The sequence below is a fragment of the Gouania willdenowi genome, chromosome 6, assembly GCF_900634775.1.
Source record: "Gouania willdenowi chromosome 6, fGouWil2.1, whole genome shotgun sequence".
Classification (NCBI taxonomy): Eukaryota; Metazoa; Chordata; class Actinopteri; order Blenniiformes; family Gobiesocidae; genus Gouania; species Gouania willdenowi.
In genome coordinates, this window is record NC_041049.1 from 52,352,768 (window position 1) to 52,376,636 (window position 23,869).

At 37.8% G+C, this 23,869-nt stretch overlaps 1 protein-coding gene across 1 annotated transcript; it reads right to left on the minus strand.

Moving 5' to 3' along the window:
- Window positions 1–4: 4 nt before the first annotated feature.
- Window positions 5–23,562, minus strand: LOC114465459 (DNA topoisomerase I, mitochondrial). Its single transcript, XM_028450477.1, has 20 exons — window positions 23,428–23,562; window positions 23,075–23,196; window positions 19,214–19,268; window positions 18,617–18,657; window positions 17,567–17,668; window positions 17,293–17,377; window positions 17,042–17,169; window positions 16,827–16,942; window positions 15,163–15,284; window positions 13,565–13,687; window positions 13,292–13,479; window positions 12,876–13,020; window positions 9,437–9,580; window positions 8,881–9,066; window positions 5,931–5,999; window positions 1,953–2,067; window positions 1,622–1,749; window positions 1,417–1,517; window positions 631–780; window positions 5–306 (listed from the first exon to the last, which is right to left on the minus strand). The coding sequence occupies exons 2-20, from the start codon at window positions 23,191–23,193 to the stop codon at window positions 204–206; spliced, it is 2,220 nt and encodes a 739-aa protein (XP_028306278.1). The 5' UTR covers window positions 23,194–23,196; window positions 23,428–23,562; the 3' UTR covers window positions 5–203.
- Window positions 23,563–23,869: the final 307 nt, after the last annotated feature.

Consider the following 23,869-nt stretch of genomic DNA (forward strand, 5'->3'; position numbering starts at 1 on the left):
CAGGAGTAGGAACCTTTATTCAGTCATGTAAACAGAAGAAACATCATGCATGAAGTGCTATAACCACTGAACAAAAACAGTAGCAAACGACTTTTAGCAAAAACATCAGTAAAACAACATAATGCAATATTGAAAACCTGTCTGTAATGGAAAGTGGTTGGTCACATAAAGAGCCAATGAAATGCAATTCTAGAGAAGAGACGTCAAAACACAAAGTCAGCCTCTGTCATGTCGATGGCCCAGGCAAACTTGTCCCGTTGAGTTTTATTGTAGATTTTTTCTACAGGTACCTCCATGTTTTTACACCTGAATTAGTGAAGGGGGCAAAATGAAGAGTGCAACTGACAAACTTCTCACTTATTATAAAACAAAGTCATACAGAGGAAGGAGCAAAAGCTGAAAGACTTTAAACTACATGTAAAATGACATGTTTGTGGTCTTGGAATTATTCAGTTTTAGTGTGAAGCACTGATAATTTCTAACTTTTTTAAAGCAAACTCAGTTGAATGTGAAGTACTGTAGGCTCATCTGTTACGAATATTAATACTGGAATCTTTTAAAGACTAAGTTGGGCTGTTTGACTGTTTTACCCAGTGCATTTAAAGCTATCGTGTGTGAGAGTTTACTCACCATGCCACACTGATGCGTGGGTCCAGGTAGTTGAGCTTGGAGGTACCCAAAGCAATCTGTTTGTTTTCTTCTTTGTCAGTTGCCTGGACCTCCATCTTTAGGAGCTGCTCTTTACAGCGAGCGACAGCTGCCTGCTTCTTCTCCAACACACTGAGACATAAAGCAAACCATAACGGGTGAAAGGCCCATTTGTAGGTACTAGATCTGTGTTTCTCAAATAGGGGTACGTGATGGCACTACAGGGGTACTTGAGAAAGAAAAAAGTGCAAACAAACTAAAGCAATAAAAATGTGAGGGTTTACAATGTTTATTTTTAGTTTAAAATGATAATTGTAATACTGATGATAGAAATGATCTTGATTAGAACAAACTGAAAATACAAGGGACCGTCTTGGTCCCATACCAGGCAGGAGATGACCAGAAACAAGAATTATAGAAATAAATCTATTCATGAGGCACTAAATACTGTTTCTTTCCACATTTACAAAAGGAGATTATCTAAAATGTCTATTATCACTCATTTATTCCATCAGTAGTGGTTTATTAGTAGTAGTAGTTAGTGGTATTCTGAGCAAAATGTTGTGGATAGACAAAAGTAGATAAAAAAAAAAAGTGTAAAACACTAAACTAGATCATTTAAAAAAAAGTTAACTAGGAAACTGTGATTCCATTAATTGAATAAAACATAACATTTGAAATGTTATCACCTTTAGTCAGCTAAAAATGTGTTTTAACAGAGCAGCTTGGATAGCCTGGTGTCCCACTCCCCACAACACTGATACTTACACTTTTAGCTTGGGATCAGAATCTCCTCTACTTTTCACCTCCTTTTTCGCCTCCTTGAATTGTGCCTTGGCCTCGGCTAGTTGTTCCTTCCTCGCATCAATCTGAGGTTTTAACATGAAAAACACAAAGTTCAAACATGCACTGCAAACAAGTGTCTCAAGCTTTTTTCAGATGCAGCAAGAAATTAAAATACAACAAATGTTACCTTTGCCTGAAGGTTAGCCATAGATTGCTCAAAGGTTTTTGGCGGCGCCCGCTGGTGGTTACAGAGAACAGCAACTGCCCTGTTCGCTCTGTTGTAGGAGAGAATTTTCTCTGCCTCGTTATCGGATTCTTTAAGGATGACAAAGTTTCAAAATACATTAAAAAATCATCAACATCAACTCAAAACAGTATGCAGGCATTAAAAAAACTATAGTCATATCAACAATGCTTAAGTTATAGTGCAGACAATTAATCAGCATCACAGCATCTTTTAAAACAATACATAGACATTTGATTGCTATAAAGTGCCCAAACTTTGGTGTTAAACTTACTGTTTGAAAGCTCTTTGAGCTGCTGCTGCAAAGTGATGGAGGCGTTGTACGTCCTGAACACCTTTGCAGTCAGACCAGGCATCAGAGAACTCAAATGTTTGTTTAAACTTATTGTCTGCAATTAGAAACAGGAAAGAAGAATAAAAATCCTATAATAAAAAATGTGTTCCATGGACAACAGCAGGACTTCACCACTAGGTGACACTGTTGCATTTTGTCACTGCTGAGTTCTACAGGTCAGTCTTTCCACATCATCGTCTCCCAACTGATCTATGTGGTTTAAACGTATCACAGCACGGTTTGTCCCCACAGATTGAGAGTATGATAAGAAGTAGCCACAGAGCAGCTCAAAACCTGATAACGGACTGAAGCTGAAGGAGAAAAACAAACATTCTCACCGTGTACACAGCAGCTACCAGGTGGCACGATGTAACATGGAGAAATTCACTACGTACTATATATATATATTTTTTTTAAAAAAGGTGAAATTCTGCTGATGATTTAACATCACAGGTTTGTATGTGTATGGCGTTTACACTGAATATGTGCACATGCACAGGTGTGTACCAGTGCACAAACTTGTTCTTTGCCTACTTTGCTAATGAGCCCCTGCATTACTAATGGACTGTGTGCAGAGGGATGTTAGATTATACAATGTGTTTGGTGTTTGTGTACATTGTCCCATTAAATCATTGAGTAACTGTTACAATGTGTCCTTACTTTCTACCAAGCTCACAAAACACATGCCATGACAAGCTCTTTGTAATTCTTCCTGTGGTCAACACTCTTCCACAGATTGACAGAGTATTGCAGTTTTAGACTAAGAAAGAACAGCTTTTTAGCTTTTTGATGCTAGCAAATAGATTGGTGCTTTAAAAAAATAATAATGCAGGTTTTTCCTACATCCCTCACTGAGAATAGTGATAAAGAGCTGTGTGACCACATGTGATTCTGAAATGCTATATTCTTAAATTTGCTTTACATGACACGACAAATTTCAGTATTAAAAAGAAGCACTGCTGTCTTACACTGGTGCTATGAGCCATAATGAAAAGTAAATTATATATGTGAGGAGTATTAAGGTTTTCTATGGACAGAAAACTATTTTCTTCCTTCAACTGAATTTAAATTAAACACCCAGGACAAAAGATCTGAATGAGTGCGTTTCTTGTTTGATTTAAATTGCAGCTTTTTGTTAACCTGCATTTCCTCTAATTTGCACCTTTGATAGACCCTTTGTTTGTAAACACTGATGTATTTTGATGGGCGGGGCTTAGCCTGGACGCAAAACAAGACTTGCAGTGTCCGCTGGAATCCTATAAAACTTTAATTTACGTCCACTACCGTTATTCCTCCTATTTTGGCACCTGAACACACAAGACAACATTCTAAAGCTGTAACATTACTAGTCTCTAAAGTCTTTAGCCAGCAGCGTTTCCTGTTTTTGCCTCCAGGCCATTAAGGGATCCATTGCAAGTAAATAGAAAGAAACTGAACACTGATGTGGGGTTTTTAACAATGTGACTGCAACAGCAAACGCCTATTTGTCCACATGAGATGCTTTAAATCCTCTTAATGCAGGTGTTTAGTTCTGTTCTTGAGTGCCTTTCCTTTTATTCTAAACCTTTTCATTGTACATTTGCTACACTGTCACTTCCACTGTTGCGTTTTCTCTCACTTCCACCTCTGGTCTCTGTGTTCCTTCTAACCTACACCACACTGCTGGTCTGGCTGTCACTTCCCCACTGCTCCATCTACTTCACCACACGCCTCCTCTCTCTGCATTACGAGTGTCCTGGCCTTTGTGGTTGTCAATCAGGTCTGCCCCCAGCAGCCATTACCATTTCACCTTCAGCACACACTGAAACTTTTCTGAGACACTGCAGGGCAGAGAGTAGGAGCAGCACTGTGCTCATTCCACTGGCTGAGACTCACATCAGTCACAATATTGTCAGTCCTTAAACACAGGGAAAATATACACGTGCATATATAATGTCCGTGTGTGTGTGTGTCACAGGAAGAGAGTCAATTTATTGTAATTTTACATTAAAAGAATGGGAACTGGTGGACACTTGGGTCCTTTCTGTGTGGAGTTTGCATGTTCTCCCTGTGGTTGTGTTAGTTTTCTCTGGCTTCTTCCAATAATCCAAAAACATGACTGTTCGATTGATTGGAGTCTCTAGATTGTCCATATGAGTGAATGACGAGTGTGATTGCTTGTGTCAGTGTGTATGTTGCTCTGCGATGGACTGGAGCCCTGTCCAGTGTGTACTAGGCCTTACACCGATCTGATCGGCTTTATCGGATCAGCTGATATTTGCATTTTATGTAATTATTGTGATTGGCTGTAATGTCTCAATTCAACGAACCAATCAATGACATCATTGTCATGATTAAACTTTCTGCAGATGTTCCCACTGCATTGTTTAATCCATCATATTTACATCAAAAATGTTCCACACCACTGACATGTTTGCTCTGTGGTACACAGCTCTAAGTATTTCACTAGCATTTGTCAGTCAGAGTGGCGGGCTGGACCCAGTCTGTTTCTTGGGTCTAACAGCTCTGAAAGCAGAGTCTGCATCTGCTGTTAGAGTGTCTGTGTGTGGAAGTCAGTGCGCACTTGCTTGCACGTGTGCTGGAGCTAGTTTTGTTTATTCTGTCCATGCAGCCACAGGGTGAAGGGAGAGTGATTAAAGAGCGGACAGCGGGCTAAAGCGTTTTCTCATACTTTCTCTTTAATAACAGACATTTATTTCCAATTCAGGGGGTTGGTGGACACAGGTGTACAGTATGTGTGCCCCACCTCGGCTATGCACCTGGGAAGAGAGAAATTGCTTGCTTCTCTACTCCCTCACAGTCACAAGGATGCATCTATAGGTACCAAAAAACGGTTCCGTTTGATTTGACGTAAATCGGTACCAAATAGTAGATAAGAATTCACTCGGTACCTACAAAAGTAACAAATTCGTGATTGTTTATTTTTTTTAACTCGCTGATTGTGTAAAGCCTAGTGTGTATCCCCGTTTAACAACCAATGACAGATGGGCACCAGCAGACCCGCGCGACCCTGAAAAAGAACTAGTGGGTCGAAAAACAGTCTGAGCCGATAGCGTTTTGATTCACAGCTCACCTGAATCGCTCTAAACATCGATTGACAGAGCTCAGATTCCTGACAAAACGCTAGAGTTCGTTTGCATGTTCTCACCGCTCAAACGAGGCCGACTATCCGGGCAATTGTTTCCTATAGCGTTTAACCGCTCTAGCATTCTTCAGTGAGAATGTAGCCTTAATTTCTCACCAATCACAGACAACTTAATACAAGGACAAGAGACTGCAAGCTATTCAAATTCAGTGCTCCTTACATTATATTCAACCATTTTTCATATTCTTTCCATACATTTTACTATTACTCTGCAGTCTTGTCTCAATGACAGCAAACCAAGCAAGCAGTTTCAGCCACTTTTTTGTTGTTGACCTTTTCTCGTTGTTTTGGTGCCTGTAGCTGAAAGTGAAGGCTGAGAGGAGGCCCAACTTTTGAGTGAAAATTTTTCCTCCCACATGGTTATTCTCATTTTTTCCTCCTGTATTTCTATGTGCTAAAGTCAATCCTCTGTCTCCTTTTCAAGCTTTTCTCTGCTTCCAATATACAATCACTTCCTCACCCCCCCCCCCCCAAAACTTTCATTCCTCTCTACACACCGAGTGCTCATCCTATCTCATCACCTACACATTACCATTAAGTCCCAGCTCTTCCTTTGCTGAAGCCTATCCTAAAAAAAATATGAAACAATACTTCAAAATAGCTTTTAAGAATTAGTTTTGCATTAGCTTCATAGAATATGCTTACTTGGGGGAATTTTCCACACTATATAAAAAGGGGTGTCCAATATGTGGTGCCATGACACCAAGTTAAAAACAAACCGTTTCCTTTTAACTTAACAGAATAAAATAGTAAATACAAAGTTTGTCACTCACACTGAGGCGGTCAAAGAGCTCGTCCCCCGTTTGCTTGTTCTTCATGAAAAGTTTGAGATTCTTAAAAACCTGAGAATAGAGATGAAAAAAAAAAAAAAAAGAGTTACACATGTAAACAAAATATTACCCAGAAATGTTTCACCCTTATCATGAGGGGATTTAGTCTCTGCAAATTGAAACCAATCCTTAAAGGTTGTATAAACTGTCTTTACAGTTGATTGTATAGTTTATAAAGGTTGTATAAACTGTCTTTACAGTTTATACAACCTTTAAGGATTGGTTTAAAAATCTGTTTCAGGATAAAATACATTTGAAAAGAACCGAGTATAGAGTAATTAGCTTTGTGTCCGTCATTCGTCTTCCAACACAACCTAGTTCCACGAGGAGGAAAACTGGCACAATTATTTCTGACATTTACAGTGATTCAATGGGTTTCATAACTGCATCTATTTCCCAAATAAACGAGGACAATATGCTAAACACCAATTAATAGCAACAGATGTGCTGCTTCTTTGACATGCAATGATATTCACTGGTTGATTTGCGTCTAATTTTCCTAGAAAAATAGACTAATGACGCTTTTAAATCAAAAATGTTCACCAAGTTTGTGATTATTTTGTCTGTTACAAGGATAATCTAAGATTTACAGAGCATACATCCATTACGTTTCATCACAAGAGAGGACTTTGTGTTTAGTGAAGATTTTTTCAAAGAAAAATGAGCAGACACTTAGGATTGTAAAGATATATTTATGTATCTGTGCGTAGTGTTTTTTCTTATTCTTTGCCTCTCTCTTTACCGGCTCATGCTTTCATTCCACTTTAAAACTCATCATTTCTCCATTAAAGGAAAGGCTAAATGTACAATACAGTGCATGGCATGAATGCACTTGTGGTGGCACAGAATCTGCACAATTAAGAAAAATAATCCTTGTTTTTTTTTTCTTCGCTTTATCCATTTTATTCAATGTGACATTTAACAGCAATGCCACGGTAGTGATAATGCAAAAATATGCATAGACTAATTACTTCTACTAAATGTGTCTCTTTTTAATGCATTAATTTAAATAATGACGTGTTCTGCCAAGTAATCTAACACTTAATGTCAGGTGCTAATATTTCTTCTCTCATCTCTGGAATAGAGAATAGCATGGACTAACACAAGATGGGGGAATTCACATTTGCATACACACACACACAAACAGCCATTTGTCAGACTGTAGATCTTTTTATAGAAAAATAGTTATCAGTCACATTCGTGATTTCTTTCAAATTTCCCAAAAGGCCAATTGTTGGAACTAAACAGAACGCATCATTTACTTAATATGACAAAACAAGAGCGATAGCCCATATTAATGTTGGAATCATTATAGTCTTTGCAAAGACACAAAATTAGAATGTACTTGGAAACTTAAATGCTCAAGTTAAACATCACAGAAAACATCTCTTATTACAGTGGGAGCCACAAAAATGGGCCACATTATCAAATTCATGTCAGCATTTAGAATAACTACCAATCTGAGCATTAGTACAGGAAAGAACAAAGGCATTGTGTATTTTCTATGTTTGTGTCTTTGAGTCATTCTTTGTATTTTGTCGTTTATGAGTTATTTTTGTGTTTGTTTCATATTTCTTACTGTTATTTATGCATATTTTTGTAGTTCCAGTATCTTGTATGTTGTGGGAGTAACTATTTCTGCACTCAGTGTGTATTTTTGTTTTTCATTTTCACATTTTTTAATCTTATTCTTTGAGATATTTATGGGGCCCCAGGTACACCAGTTGCAAGTCTGCTGTAATCCACCGAAATATTGATTGCCATTAGGCTTGGGAGGTAATACCTTATACCGCAGAATTAAAAAATTAAATATAATTTATTTAATACTTAAACATAATTATGTGTCCAGGAGCACTTATGTGTTGTCGTTACGTGACAGCGCGGAGGCAAGAGACTCTCTAGACACTTCACAGTTTACCGGGGCAAAATTAGAGCGGTTAACTTCTTGAATAAGCCTACATTCTGAGTGAACTCATCCTTTAGAAACTCCAAGTTGATCATTTAAACCGTAAAAGCGGCGCTGTTAATGATAAGCGCTGTTAACATACGGCTGGAGAAGAAGTAGAGATCAGCCCTCTCTCTCCTCTGTCACCTGGCTCCGTAGACACACACACACACACTGTTCCCTGGTCATGAAGTCACTGGAATGATGAAGTGAAAAGCACCACTATGTTCAAGCGACTCATCACGGGCAATTGAAGTGACTGCAGTCGCTATAGTTGCGTTAGGCGTGAACGCACCCTTAGCCATACGTCATAATTTTTAATTAGTCACGGTAATACCGTATACCACGGTAAAATAGGGAGGAGGTTTGACGGTTTCAAAATTTGGATACCGCCCAACTCTAATTGGCATCATCCTCTAGTGGTCCCTTTAGGAGTCACCACAATGTCAACACTGTATGGGAACTTTTTAGAACTGATACCCACCTGTTTTTTGTTGCTATATGCATTTTTAGTTCATGACAGGGGCAAGGCTCTCCTTACTGTTTTTTTAAAGACAATATGGTAGATCTTGGTAGTTTTATTTTGTAGCCTCAGGGTAAATGGAAGCACAATGATAACAATGAGTCGCTTTATTTTCTTGTTATGCAAGTTATTCGTTAATACATTTTGGGGGGAGATTTAATCCAATTTATTTAGCATACAAAGTGACGTGTCAAGATGTTGGCATTCTTGTTTTTAAAGGAACATTTTCCCCTTAAAAAGTGATGCCGTCTTCCAGGGTTACCTGTGGGAAGTTTCAATACTAAAATAACAACCATGTTAATTTATGTAACATCTCTTTCCTTTCAATTATAATAATTGGGAGACTAAAAGAAAATACATTATGGGTTTCAAAAACATCTGTGACGGTAGAGCTGTAGATAATGAGTCATGTTTTCTTTCTTTACCTTCTTGATCACAGGGACCTTGTTGTAGTAGCGAATCGAGTCTTTACCGAGGAAATCAAACTCCACGACATACTCCTTGTCATCCAGCTGCTTATGCAAAGTGATGTGCTCAATACGAAGTGAGCAGCAACCCACCGTGTCTGCAGACTCTCCCTCCTCTTTTTCATTACCAGCTCTCAGAGCCAGCTTTTTTGTGTCAGAAAAAGAGAAAACCACTGATTAACACACAATATCCAAACCAGACCTATGACACTTAACCTGACCCATCACATCAGAGAGAGAGACAACATACGTCTAATTAGAGCATATAACATGAACAACATTTACAAGCATCAATCTAATTATTTCATTCTACATGGTAATAAATGATTAGCCTGGGGACCAAAGAAAGAAAAAATTGACACCACTAAATTTATTTCTATTAGCATTGTAAAGACAACCCAGTAAAGAAGAAATAGACATGTACTGATTTGAAATACATTGACATGACACCTAAAATCAAAGTCAAATGATAAGTTATTAATTTTCACTGTTTGTTCAGCTCCATAAACATTACCTTGTCAATAAAGTAGAGGGCCACAGCTCCTTGACGTTTCTTCATTTCTCGAGACCCAAGATCCGTCATGTACTGTTTACGAATGTTGTCAACAAAGTCTTTCAGTTTTCGGGCAACCTCGTACTTTTCCCAGTCCTTTTCCCCCTGGATTTATGTAACCATAGGAAAAAAGAACAACGTTTATTTACACAATCCTGGTTAAAAAAAGTTTAAACAAATGCAATAGAAAAGTACATTGTACATTACAGCAAAAAATATCTTAAAAGGATAAGGAATAGTGATCGACCGATTCATCGGCCGGCCGGTTTTTGCGTGTTTTACATGTATCGGCATCGACCGATGTGCGCTGCTGCGTTCGCCGATCAACTTTATAAACAGAACGGCTGCTACAGGCTGCTCCTGTTACCGGAGACAGAGGCTGCAGATCCCCTCCCCCCACTAGCAGAGTGTGAAGCAAGCTCTTCAATCCCAGGCAGGTTTTAAATTTTCAAAGCATTTTGTAACTGTTTAACTCAGTGTTTGTTGTTCCGTGGGTCCAAGTGTTGGGTCACAGCTGTAGTTAACGAGCAGCTGGCTGGAGGTTTGGCATGAGTGTGTGTTTCTTTCCCTCACTCTCTGCTTCTCTCTCAGTGCTGCGCTGAGAAGTTTCTAACTTTGAGAAACAGTTTACTACTCGTTTGAATATTTATTCCTGTTAATGTTGATGCAATTTAGAACAGAAACTTAAACAATTTGTTGGTTAATACTCATCTGACATCACGTTATTCTCCTCTGTTAATTTATGTTCTGGGGTTGCATTAGAATGAACTATTATTCATGGTTTCTTTGTGTTTAATACTGTAATTATATATATATTTATACTCAATAATCCTGTTAATAAAATAAATCTTCAGTCAGGCCAACTTTTGTCAAAGCTATCTTCATTACAAGGATGAACAACTCTGTCATAATATTTCATGAGATGTCGCACTTTATTTTTTAGTTTTTTTGTTCAACATCCCGTTTTTTATTATTTGTTAAATATACTTGGTGTCGTTCTACCTCATTTCAATAAATGCTACTTTTTTTTATTGAGACTTCTAACATTTGTTGTCATCATTGTGTAATTTTTATGACGTAAATTGAGGGAGCAAAAGTAGTATTGGCTCCAAATATCGGCAGTGGCCCTAAAAAAAACCATATCGGTCGATCCCTGATAAGAAACATTTTGATATTAACAAAAATTAAGAACCACAACCTTTAGTGAAAATAAAAACTTAATTAGGAGGACAAGGTACTGTAAATTAACTTGTCTAAGTTGTTGGTGGCTCAAAACAGGACAAGTGCAATAAATAATTATACGACAAGATTATTTTTAAAGATTTGACAAGAAATTACTATATTTTATGCGCGAGGACCATCAACAGAGTCTATTTTGGTAGTTAACTCACATCAAGCATAAGTAAGTCAACACATACACCCAACTTATCACTCTCACTGGCAATTACAGAAACTGCAAGCGTCATAAAAAGTACAACTCGCATGCATTCATATATTATAGCAAGTGTTCCTATTTGCATAAATGGAATCCATTAAATTACGCTATCGTTGACACCAGGGCGATTGGACTCGTGTCCTTGACGTCTAAAGAGTCTCTGCTCCGAGCCACTGGATTCCAAGAAGGAGCTAATTTCAAAACAAGCCCTAAATCCTGTAGGATTGCTGCCCTCTAGAACTAGTTTGCTTGTGGAAAGTGCACCAGCAGAAGCATCCTGTGGCCTCATGTACAAAAGGTGCGTAAACACAAATAAAGAGTGCGGCAGTGGTCCTTTTCGCTGAAAAATCTGCACCTTTTAAAGACTGTGTGCTAAGGCTGAACGATGAATTGCATTTGCAATATTATCACGATATCATAATGCGATTTTCTAATTGCAAAGGCTGCAATTTTATTTGTTTTGTTTTGTCTGCACATGCTGTCAAAGGTCTACACTACGTGAAGTGCATTCTTTCTAAGACAGCAATGCATGTTTTGTTTTTGCAATAAATAAATGAATTTATTTTATTGCATAATTATGACCATCACCAACCCTCCCTAAGGAAGGGTAAGAAATTCTTTATTATAGGAAGGATGTTTTTTTTTATATATATCTGTTTATATTATTTATTTATAGACTGTCCTGTGTTAAGTTCAGAGATTTTAAGAAGCGCAGTCCACATGATTACATGTTTCACGAAATGTGAAGTTAGATATGTTGAAGAGGTAAAGCCACAGATGTGTGTGCTTTATTGTAATCTGTGCTTTATAATTTACATTTTACATTTATTTGAAGTTCAAATAAATCTGAAATTATTTATTATGAAACAGATTGATTTATTGCTTGTGTTCTTTGAAAAATACATGACAAGAGGCCCTTGAAAAAATAAGCCCATTTTAAACCGCAATATTGAGGAAAAAAAATTGCAATTAGATTATTTTCCAAAATCTTTCAGCCCTACTGTGTACACTATTCTAAAGCTATTGATGCTGTTGTATACCTTAGTGGTGATGCTGGGAAACTGCCCGAGCTGTGCTCAGCTACTGCATTTTCACACCCGTCTCATTGTTTGAATTAAAACAAAGATGTCCAAAAGTGCTTTACAATATCAGCTAAATTCACACACTCCCACACTAATGGGACAGAGCTGCCATACAAGGCACTAATCTACTGTTTGGAGAAGAAGATGAGCTCTCCACCACTTCATCCATCGTTAATACAATACAGTGACCAACAGGACAAACTATAAACAAAGGACAGAGGCAGGTCTTGTCTGAGAGAGAAGACGTCTCTCACTCGAGAAGCCCATAGAGAATAGAGAAGTTATCAGAACCAACAAAAACCCTTTGAAGAATAAAGACGTTTATTACTACCAGGGCACAGAGGAGAACTCAGTACACTGTACCAACCACACAACACAACATGTGAGGCTTATAGAAGTGCAAAGGTCATCAAAGCCTGGATTTAGGGCTGGGCGATATGGACCTAAACTCATCGATAATTTTTCTCAAAATGGCAATATACAATATAAATCTCAGACTTCATTTGAATTTAAGTTATTGACCAGAAAGACAATTCTGTGTTAAATTTGCTGATGTAAAATGCCACACAGGCACGTTTATTAACCAACAGTCACACAAAAACCACTTTGGTCTTTTCTGAGTTCTGTAGTGTGGCTTATTTACAGCTTTTCATGCTGTTCTGAAAAATAGCAAAAGCAGCGACTCCTAAAACAAGTATTTAAAAAAAAAAAATAAATAAATAAAAAAAAACCTATAATATACATATAGATAGATAATATATAGGGATAGTGTAATTTTCTATTTTGCCAAAATAGAAAACTCATCTTGAATCTCAGTGTCGTCTAGCCCTACCTGGATTCCATTTAAATCTCCCACCATATATTAACAGTGGATACGACTCACCTTGAGTTTTGAATTGGCATTGAGCATGATGTATTTAATGGAACCCTGGATGTTCTCTGTCCAGCTGGCTAACCATGTCACTGTGTTATCGTGTCGAACTTCCTTCCATTTGTGTCCAGAAGGTGGCACAGGGATGCTTGATTCTCTGCCACAGTAAAAAAAAAAATGCATCAATGCTTTTGTATTTTACAAAATGTAAAAAAAAAGTGTTGGAAATAAAATAAATAAAAATGATACCAATGCATTTCTGCTGATTTAAGTATTTTTTACACACTGAAAAATGTCATTTCTATTCTTGATTTAAGTTTTTATAACAGTAACAGTTTGAGAATTTGTTACTCAGACTCAAGTAATAGATCAACCACATATATCAGTTTTGAGCTGCTAATATACAGTAGGTCTCAACTCAATCTCACTTGCTACAGTTGATGATGATGTCCTCTGGTTGGATTCTTTTCTTCAGCATGCCCTGCTTCGGATGCTCGCCCCGACCTCGAAAAAGCCCCGGTGGTTCAATCTTAAAGTTGCCGATCCGTTCTTTGTGGCGGTCCAGCAAACAGTAACCATATTCATCCACTATCTTCTGGTTTGCCTCTTTCAGAGCCTTTAAAGCAATAATGGGTATTTTTTTGGACATTAAAGTACAACAAGAATAAAAACATTTTAAAAACAACAAATCCAACTTTCACCAGTTTCTCCTCTTTGCTCAGGTTTTTTCTGGCCTCCACCTTGGCTTTATGCATGGCATGGATTTCTGTGAAGTCACACTTATCCAGATCTTTAATCAAAGTCCTCTCCTTGTGAGACATTTCCTAATTAGACACAAAGTTCAGTTTGTTATTTTAAACTGTGAAGGAAGATAAGTCGTATACTTTTCCAACAATTAGCGTGCCAGAAAAGAGCAACAAAAAGCAGAATATTCTTTTTTTAAAGGACCACAACATGCCACTGTACGCATTTAGAATACATAATCTTTATTTTATATGGCCATCACAATTATATTGATAACCCAGATGTATTGTTTTGAGTGTTAGCAACACCTGTCCACAAGAGGCTTTTAAAAGTAAATAGTAACAGAAATAAGAAAACAAAAAAGAAAGTAAGATTTAAAGTTATATACACTCATTTGTTATAAGGCAGCGGCAACATGGGCAAGCGGGAAACCAGGTAAATCTATTAACGTGATCTCTCCCTCTCTGGTGCTGAACCCTGCCAACTTCACCAGTCCATAACGTAATCCTCTGTATTTGGAAAAATAAAAATAAAAATTTTCCCTTCCCCCTCAAAACATAGCTATATATTTCATTAATAAAAAAAATAAACCCTGCATCAAATGCACTATGTTCAAAGAAGAAAAAAAATTAAATGGGAGTTTCACACAAAAATACAATGCATATTTACACTTTTTAGAAATTAATATTTAAAAGTGTAAAATCATTTAATTGAACTAGTTTTATCATTAAATTTTATTTTGTGTGACAAATAATTACTGTTTGTGTCTTGACCCCTGTCGAATCCTTGAGAAAAAAGAAAACAGACGAATGAAAAAACATGCCAGGAATAAATGATAAGAATATGGAGCACAAAAGTGAGGTATATAAAATGTTCAACATACCAAATGGCATTCAGTCTAAACACAAATATCAGAACCAAACAAAAAGAGCACATCCAAAACACTTGTCAGGGGGCGTTACCGACTTGCTACCGTTTTCTTATTCGATCATAAACAATGGGAATGCAAAGACATTTCACCAGATAAGCACCTGAACACACATTTCGGACCCACAGACAGTGTGGACAAACACCGCCTGTGTGCCTAAGCATGAATGACACCCGACAGTGGGCGGGCGATGAGGGCAGTGAAGCGCGGAGGGTTTTTTTCCAGCTATAATAAAACAGTTTAATTGGATTTGCTCGTATGCAGGGGAGCTGCTCATTGGGATTAGCATATCAATGCCTTCACATAATTCATATTTTCAAGTGCATTGAGCACTAAGCAGCGCAAAATTAATTCTGCATGATATGCCCTGAGGCTTAGCACAGCAATTTCCCCTCATGTCGAGTACACCTCGACAGCCACCAGCAAGCATGTACCAGTAACTTAACCACACTAGTTTTACATGCTCACTAATTTGAAAGCCAGGATTAAACATTGTCAAACAACAAATTGACATTATAAAAGCTTTTATAAAACCGGTTAACACAAAGAGGGCTTAAAAGAGCCACAGGTTGTCATTGCATTCCTATTTACACTTGACCTCGCCGGTAGGAAGGAGTTATTTTTTACCTCCCTCCAATCTGTAAAGAAGTTGTCCCGGAACACTTTCTTGGTGGTGTATTCATGGTCCAACATCTGGGCAAAGAACAGTGCCGGCTCCTCTGCTGCAAGGCTCAGCTTTACCTTCTCCCCTGCACACAGTGGTTTTAATGGGCACCTACTCAAATACAGACAATCACATGCTCGTTTACCATGCATTTTTTGGTCCAATTTTAAAGCTTAGATTAGATATTTATGTAATTTCTCTCTATCAAGGACCTGATTAGATGTCAGTGTAACAAATCCTGCTCAGCACTCACTTCAGATGCTTGTGTGACACTAATCCAACAATTTATGGGAAGCAGTTTGCAGTAACAAAGACCTACAATCAAGACCACAAGCATATACAGCACAATGACAAAAATTATATTCTAAAACAAATCCAATTCTCTTTTGTTATTATTATTGTGTCTAATAACACAAAAGCAGCAGCAACCATCATGTTTCCAGTACCGCTAACAACCTTTTAGTCTAACTTTTCAACAGATTGTGTTGTGTTAATAGACCAAAAGTTACATATTCAAAAGCACATTCATTGACGCTTCAGATAACTTTTGTTTTGAAAATAATTAATCCACATTACAGCTGCAACTAACGATTATTTCTGTAGTCCACTAATGTATCCTTTTTTTTCGATTATTTTTCTGTTTTGAACCACATGTTTTGGACTGTTATTTTAATACCTGCTTAAATCCTTCCACCTGTGAACATATCCCTGTTGTACTCTGACAGCATGTTTTACAGAGAGGAATTCAAACGATGACCAAACATGTATTTGTAGTGTAGTTATTTAACAGAAAATATCATTGAAATCAGAATAAAATCATGAATAAATTAAATATCACAAACTTAAAGTTTAAGTAGTCTTGAACAAAGTAGTAGTAGTAAACAAAGTGTAAAAAAGTAACTTTAAAAAGCAGGAGCTAAACTGGTTGCAGGTTGTGGAGGTAATGAGGTTTAAACCAATCACAGAATTCCATTTACTTAAATCAAGTTCATAAAATAAAAGACATCTTGTAAGAAAAAAAAAGTAAATAAATGTAATTAATGGTATCCAAATCACATACTGTAGTTGATAATATATTTAAGAGGTTTACTGTTCAGAATAAACACTCGTATCAGCAAAAAAAATTAATATTTTAAAGTGGGTACATCACTAACTCACTGATGAGTGCAGTGATAAACCTGCTTTCAGACACACACAGCCGTAATACCTATTAATAATTAATACCTATTTAAATCGCAGGCTGTCTGCTAACAAACACATTTACATGTGATTAGAAATAACAGATTGGGTAAATATTTGTGGTAGTGATATCACTTTTCTCTTGGTCCGTGTACAAACAGGAGCTCCACTGTTTCTGTTTGGGGGTGTCCTTGTAGCTTTGTTGTGCTTTAATGATTGAGAGCTGAACTTCAGAGTTTACACTTTAAGTGTTTCACTGCTTTGTTTTCAGTGAAAAGTTCTGAAGCTTTAGAAACAAATACACGTCTCCAAATTTTCAGCATTATCCATCAAGTCAACTAATCATTGCAGCCTTATTCCTTATCTCATGTAAGCCTAGCTTTCTTGTGGCTTTGTGTGGTGTGGTTTCTCAGTCAACTCTTCTGACACTTTTCTTGGCTCAACTTACCGTTATAGTAGAAATTAACATTATCAGGTAGAGGCTGGTACTCAGGAGGGAAGTAGGGCCCATTGTGCTCGAGGATCCTCCACTTCACGCCATCTTCATACTTCTCTTCTTCCCACCTGACAAAGAGGAAAGATTATGGGATTTTAAAAAAATATTCACATTTTTGAATGGGTTTCATCAGCATTTGTGCAAAATAAAAGGCACAGAACTCTCACCATCTCCAGCGATTCTGCTCTTCTTCCTCTTTTATTTTGATCTTTAACTGTTTTGCCTCTTCAATCTCTTTTTTCGTCTTTTTCGGTTTTTTTGACAATGGCTGCTCTGCTTCCTCCTCCTTTATGGTCTGAGCAGAGAAAAAGCACTTGGCTCAAAACACTTAAACCCAACATGTGAACTGCAATTCTAACCTTTATCTTTGAGGATCAACTTCAATGGAGAAATACTATGTTGTAAAACAGGGATTTACCTTCTTGGTTTTTTTCTTAGACTTCTTCTGAGAGGTTCCTTCCGTGTCTTCATCATTGTTGAAAACCACCTTTTCCTTCTTTCTGCTGCAAGTATTCAAAGACAATAATGATCAATTACATAGTGCAGAGTATGCAGGTTTGGTTACACACTACCAATTATATGAAACAAACAAAAAGGCTTACATCAGAGGTCCCCAATATATTTATATCATTACTCTTGTAAAGTCAGCTTTTTTGTTGTTGTGTTGGGGACCCAGGTACTTAAAGACTTACCGAAGTGGAGATTCATCCAGCGGCTCCTCTTTAACCCTTTTCCTTTTCAAGCTCTTTTTCTTTTCCTTGAAGTCTTCAGCCTGCAAATCTTTTTTGATATGACTGACAGAAAAATAAAAATAAAGTTGGATTATTCCAGTTGTTGCACTGTATTTATAGTCCGAGTATACATAAAAAAAGTACTGCCCACAATATTATATACCGTAATTTCCGGACTATGAGCCGCTACTTTTTTCTCACGCTTTGAACCCTGCGGCTTAAACAATGACACGGCTAAATTGTGGATTTTTCCTGGTTTTATAAGCTTCATGCCACCATCACGGAGGTTCGGCACTACGGACGGGCAACCCCGCGCACGCCGCTCTGACCCCCAGCGAAGGGGCCCAAGAACGGCGGTGAGGTCAAGGAGTAGGGGGAAAGCACCACAGACGCAGCGAGGCAGGCCGAGCACCGGGTCTCTGGCGGTGGGGAGAAGAGCACGGTGGTGGCGGCTGCTCCTCTAGCCCATAGACTGTAGCTTCAGCGCAAGCCCAGCCCTTAGAGCCAATCCTTATCCCAACGTTACAAATCTGACTTGCCGACTTCCCTTACTAAAGAATCCACATTTAACTGATCACGGCGATTAGTGCACCATTAACCCAATACGAAACTACCATATTATGCTTTTATGACTGGAAACAGAGGCTAAACTCATTTCAGCTGCCCACAGCAATGACGCCGGGTCGGGAAAAGCCGGTATGTTGTGACGTCATGTGGGAACTATGTATATCCGAGCCTGTGGCTATGTGACTGCCATAAAGCCAAAAGGGCTCCAGGTCACATGACCTGGTCAAAGACAGTCCGTTTCTCAAAAACTTACATGGTCAGTATTTCAAGAGGAAAGCCCCGCTTGAAGCATTGATACTGTAAAGCACTGTATATTGGCCTGAGGAATCGTTTAAAATAACTCATATTGGTTAACTCTTAAGGTCAAAAAGTCCGCTGTGTGCTTTTAAGTAAGTCTTTTATTGGGAACAATGCAAATCAAGTCACAAAAATAATTTTCCTTACCTTTCACTTGAGTCAACACTTTCCCTTTTTATCGTCTTAACCTAAAGAAAAGTCAAACTTAAGTTTAGCATAGCCTTCTATCTATTAAAACAGCTTAATAAAGAAATGTTGAAAAAGCTTCACTTCTGTCACACCCAGAGATTAAAAAATAAGAAAACTTGTGACGTAGGCATCAGCAAGGACTGTAAACATACTTAGCTATTATTAGAATAAACAAAACTGCCTGCTACACACAGGGGTCACGATTGTTGAATTTCACAATTTTTGTATTTGGAATTCTAATTCAAAATATAGACCGGTTTCAAACTGACTCATCACTATCACAATCTCTTCATTGGCTAAAAAGTACATCATGATTTTGCTGACAGCTCAAATGTCACGAGACAAAAAAAGAGACTGAAAATAAAAACACAGAACAAAAGAACATCCTCTTGACGAGTAAAATCACAAGTCCCTTTAATTCCTCCACATTCACCCCAAATAGCCCACCCCAGTTTTGAAACAATTGAATTGAAGGTCTATCCATGTGGGGCATCTAGGAACAATTTAAGCAGAGCTGGTATAAAGACATGTCAACAGAACAGCTGCTGCATTTACCTTTTTATGGGGTTTTCCATTGTGTGTCATCTCAGTAGATTCAATCTTCTTTGTGCTGCTCATCAAGAAAATCAGGACAGAAATCATCATGAAAGGGAAAAATGGGTTGTTAATATTTCAGTAGCAACACCAGGTATGAAGTTTAAAATTTAACAAGATTAGAACAGAATAAAAATCTAAAAAATTAGGTTCCATAGAGAATAAAGTACTTTAGAGATCACAGTGATATGTAGTGAGCAGGTTGAGGAGAAGATGAAGTTGAGGTTTGCATCAGAGTGCTGAGGAATGAAGGACACAGTAGAAAAATAGAGGATATATGTGTGTGTGCAGGGCTCTACACTAATTTTTCCAGTGGTGGCACTAGTGCAACTAACTTTCTCAGTTGGTCGCACCAGCACAGAATTTGGTTGCACCTTTTTTTCAAGCGGGGGTGGGGAGAGTGTACAGCATAGACATGCATGCTGATGAATAGTTGACTTAACTGGCGCACCGTAGTTTGTATGAAGTAAAGATTGACAATGACTCGCGATATATTTGCTAAATGTTTTAATGACATTAAGTTTTTCTGCTACAAGCAGTAGCTGAAATAACAGGTCATTTCTTTCATAGAATTTTAAAAGACGCAACATTTTTTTTTTTTTTAAAAACAGCAAAGCGTAACAGGTTACATGTATTCTGCTTTTTTATTTTGCAGAAAGACTATACTTGAATTAACTTAACAGTAGCATAACCAACTTAGCATCTGCATCGCTTCACCCCATGGTATTAAATTCAGATGGTCTAGCTCTTATAGTGGGGTCTGCAACCTTTACTCTACAACGATCCATTTAACCTCATCTCACCTGGATTAAAGTCCTCCTGGAGCCAAAAAAATACCTTCTCAATGAAGACAATACAGTATTAAATTCTATACAGTTAAAATGATATAGAATAATGTTTGATTTAACTTGATGTGATTTATACAGATCATGTACATGGAAACTTAAAAACAGTTAAAAACAATTTGAAAATATACTCGCATATGCAACCATTTTGGTCACAGTCTCAAGCCTTGGTGTGTGTGAGAGAGAAGGAATGGAGGCAGCAAAGAATCAGAAGTTTAATACATGGGGTCAACTGCCCAAAGCTGTGGAGAGAGATGAAGAGGAGTGCAGGCAGGGAGGACAAGATGGAGACTAGTGATCGAGAGTGATCTGTGACAGAAAGGTTCCAGCTACATTATAAGTGAAGATTTACAGGTCAGTACTAGAGTAAGAGCAGCCATAAAAAGCAGGCCAACTATAAAGGCAGAAGGATGCCAAGCATGGAGCTGCAGGCAAGAGGAGAAAAGGAAGTCCAGTGAGGAGGTTCATTGATGCAGTGAGGGAAGGACATCCAGGCTACTGATGTGAGAAAGGAAAACACACACAGACCAGATTAGAGGAAGATCGCCCTCTGTTGGAAGTCTGAGTGTCTCTATGTAACTTTTTCATTTCCAATACAAAACTGATCTTGCAGCCTTGTGTATTGCCTAATACCAATATCGATACAATACGATATCAGCACAAATCATAAATACTTTTGCTTATTTTTTGGAATGGAATGTCATAAAAGATTTACTGTTCAGTGTATATGTTATTGTATATTTCCTGTAATTCGTATTATTTTAGGGTGACATTTAAACATTATGTCCAGAGACTACAAATGAAAAATAGCCTTCTGGCTAAACCTAGTACATTTTCTATGTTAATGTACACTGTCCCTGTTAAATTAACCAATAAATACAAAATAATCAGCAACAGTAGGTATGAGAAAAACTGACTTATTTATTACTAACCAATGGGTTACATATATTTTAATCTTAACAAGAATATTCTATAATTTAATTAAATAAATATAAGAATACATCAAAAGACATGAAAAATAACCTCAATAAATCAAATAAAACTCAATTATCATTTAAGTGCTTTGATCAGAACCTCTTTTTTGCTGATATGACTGATATCATATCATCAGATCAAAACACCCTTAGTTGGAACCCTGAAAAGTAAAATGCTTAAAGAAGCAGCAGCCACATTTGTCCATCATTGATACATTTTAAAGTTGCATCTATTTTTCCTGGCAAACATTTGATCACAGTTAAGTGTTTTTGATTCAATGCCACAAGGTGTATAATCAGGTGTAAACAGCCCACCAATAGATACGCTTCCAGAAACAGACAAGTTTCTCAACATATTTATTATTTCTGACATGGACAAACTATGAGGCTCTGGTCAAGTTTACTGGAAGCATTATGCAGAAAAATGTTTAGATACCTGGCTAACAAAATCATTTTTATATTATATTCACACTCAATAATACAACAGGGAAAAGATTAACACTACTGCTGTGAAATGCATTGCAACACACAGAAAGACACTTATAGGTGCGCTCATCCACATTTAACCCACATACAGAACAAAGTGTATCGCCTTAGGTTCAACTGGATGGAGAATATTTTTCATATTTTTGAAAGCATGCAAAGTGAAAAAAACAGCCTATTAGTTTTATCAATACAGCAAAGAACTTGATTCATAATATTCAGGGTTTTGAATGGTTTAAGATCACAACATATGGTCATAAATCCAAACGGCTGTATTTTAAAACAGGCAGTGGCTATCGGTACGTAATACGTGTCAATAGATCGGCAGTCTATACATAAGCAGCGCCCCTCATTGGCCAGTTTAGGTCACGTGATAGGTGCACCACGTGACTTAAAGTTCTGTCAGTTTTATTTTAGCTCATATTTATTGTTAGCTATCCCGCTAACCTTTTTATTTCAGCGCTAACCCTATTATTTTAGCCCCAAACCAAACCCTTTTTAGGGCTTGAGAATATGGCCAAAATGGTAGCATATGCAAGTATATTTTCAGTGTGCGCGAGTGAAAATTTCATCTGGTCACATCCGTGCGAGTGCGAATGGGTGACCTTATTTTGACAGGAGCAGCTGAGCGCTCTGTCACGTCCCACAGAGTGCACCTCTCTCTCGCTCCGCGCTGCGGGTGAGGAGACGGTGCGCGCTCACACAACTTGGCTGTGGGTAATGCAACGGTGAATGCGCAGAGTATAAACACCAATGTGCTCCTTGGGAGTGCGCGCGGTCCGTGAACGGAGCCAGGCATAATGAGTCCGTCACTGAGTGCGCGCTCACATTGACTGCAGCAGTAAAAAGGAAAATATATATGTTAAAAGTGGGATCCTGACACGGTGATAACAGACACATTACAGACTGCCAGTATATAGATACGTATTACATACTAGGAGACACTTCCTTTAAAATATCCTTAAGGAATCAAACTTTTGGGTTTTTTCTTCTTCTGCATGATTAGGAAATCACAGCTACACAACTGAACAGGAATTAATAACCAAAAAATGCCTAATCTTCAAAAAACTCAACTTCTGAACACCTGACTTGGGCTGACAAAAACAACCTCATTGCAGGAGGCAACGCTTAGAGCAAAATATATTAATTTTGTGGATGGCTATCAAACCCACACACCTGCTCTCCTGCCTGTGATAAAGTCATCTCTCCACTTGCATCCATTACTAAAGCTGATGATAAATTGCACTGGATCACATATGCATGGCTGGGTACATGGTGATAATCCCAAATCTAACCTCGCTGAAGTATGAAAACACAGAAAGCTAAATAATACATGTCACTTCATTTAGTGGCTGCCAGCTTACGTCACGCATTAAACGTAATGTTATGGGTTGTTTATTTGGTTTGTCTGCTTATAAAGTAAATTTGAGTCATACTCCACACATTCACGAGTCAAAATCACATTTTAATTAATAATAACATGGTCAAACTCATTTTTCCGCCCACACGCATCCATCTACCTGTTGGTGATGAAGTCTCCTGCTCCAGCAGATAAGCTTTCATTGTCACTCAGTCTCTTCAACTTAGAGTCCTTCTGCTTGGCTCTCCCATCACTTTTGGTGTCCTTTTCTCGACCCATTCCCTAAAATTACATAAAACACATAAATCAAAAATCAAATAACACTATATAGTGGCGAATTACACGAGGAAGCACACGTGGGAGACCACCTGTGAAAGCATAGATACCACCGGTCATCTGATAAGCTAGCGCTAGCAAAAGCTGCCAATGACAACTTTAGTGTCCGTAGGTTTATTTACTGCTAAATTCAATGATTGTAAAAAAATATATATAAAATACGTGAAGCCTTCTTACCGCTTCCACTCTTGGCAGATACTGGGAGGAATTTCAGCAAAACATTGACTTTGAAATAATCTCCTTCGGACGTTAACCGCGTGGTTTTTGCCGTGTCCCGGTGCTGATCTCTGATTGGCTGAATCAAATGTCAGCCGGTTTCATTACGAGACGAAAATATGTGTGACGTTGATTGGTTGAGGAATTTAATAGCGCTTTTGATTGGTTGATTCATTCACTTTTTTTTTATTAACAATAATATTAATAATAATGCATCAATCAATCAATATTTATTTTAAAATAAGCGCTTTTCATACAAATAGTTGCAGCTCAAAGTGATTTTACATAGTTAAAAATACACCCACCCGTACAAACCCCGCCCACCACACACAGACACACGAGTTAAAATAAGGGCAATGGCACATAGCTGGGTACAGAGGATCAAGGAGACGTCACAATAATA

What these genes read in the sequence shown, in the direction of transcription:
- LOC114465459 (XM_028450477.1), bottom strand. Translation starts at nt 23,193, where the DNA reads ATGGGTCGAGAAAAGGACACCAAAAGTGATGGGAGAGCCAAGCAGAAG. An exon ending in TGGCTAACCTTCAGGCAAAG is followed by an intron (nt 1,518 to 1,621) that starts GTAACATTTGTT and finishes TTAAAACCTCAG; the next exon opens with ATTGATGCGAGGAAGGAACA. An exon ending in TCTGATCCCAAGCTAAAAGT is followed by an intron (nt 781 to 1,416) that starts GTAAGTATCAGT and finishes TTTATGTCTCAG; the next exon opens with TGTGTTGGAGAAGAAGCAGG.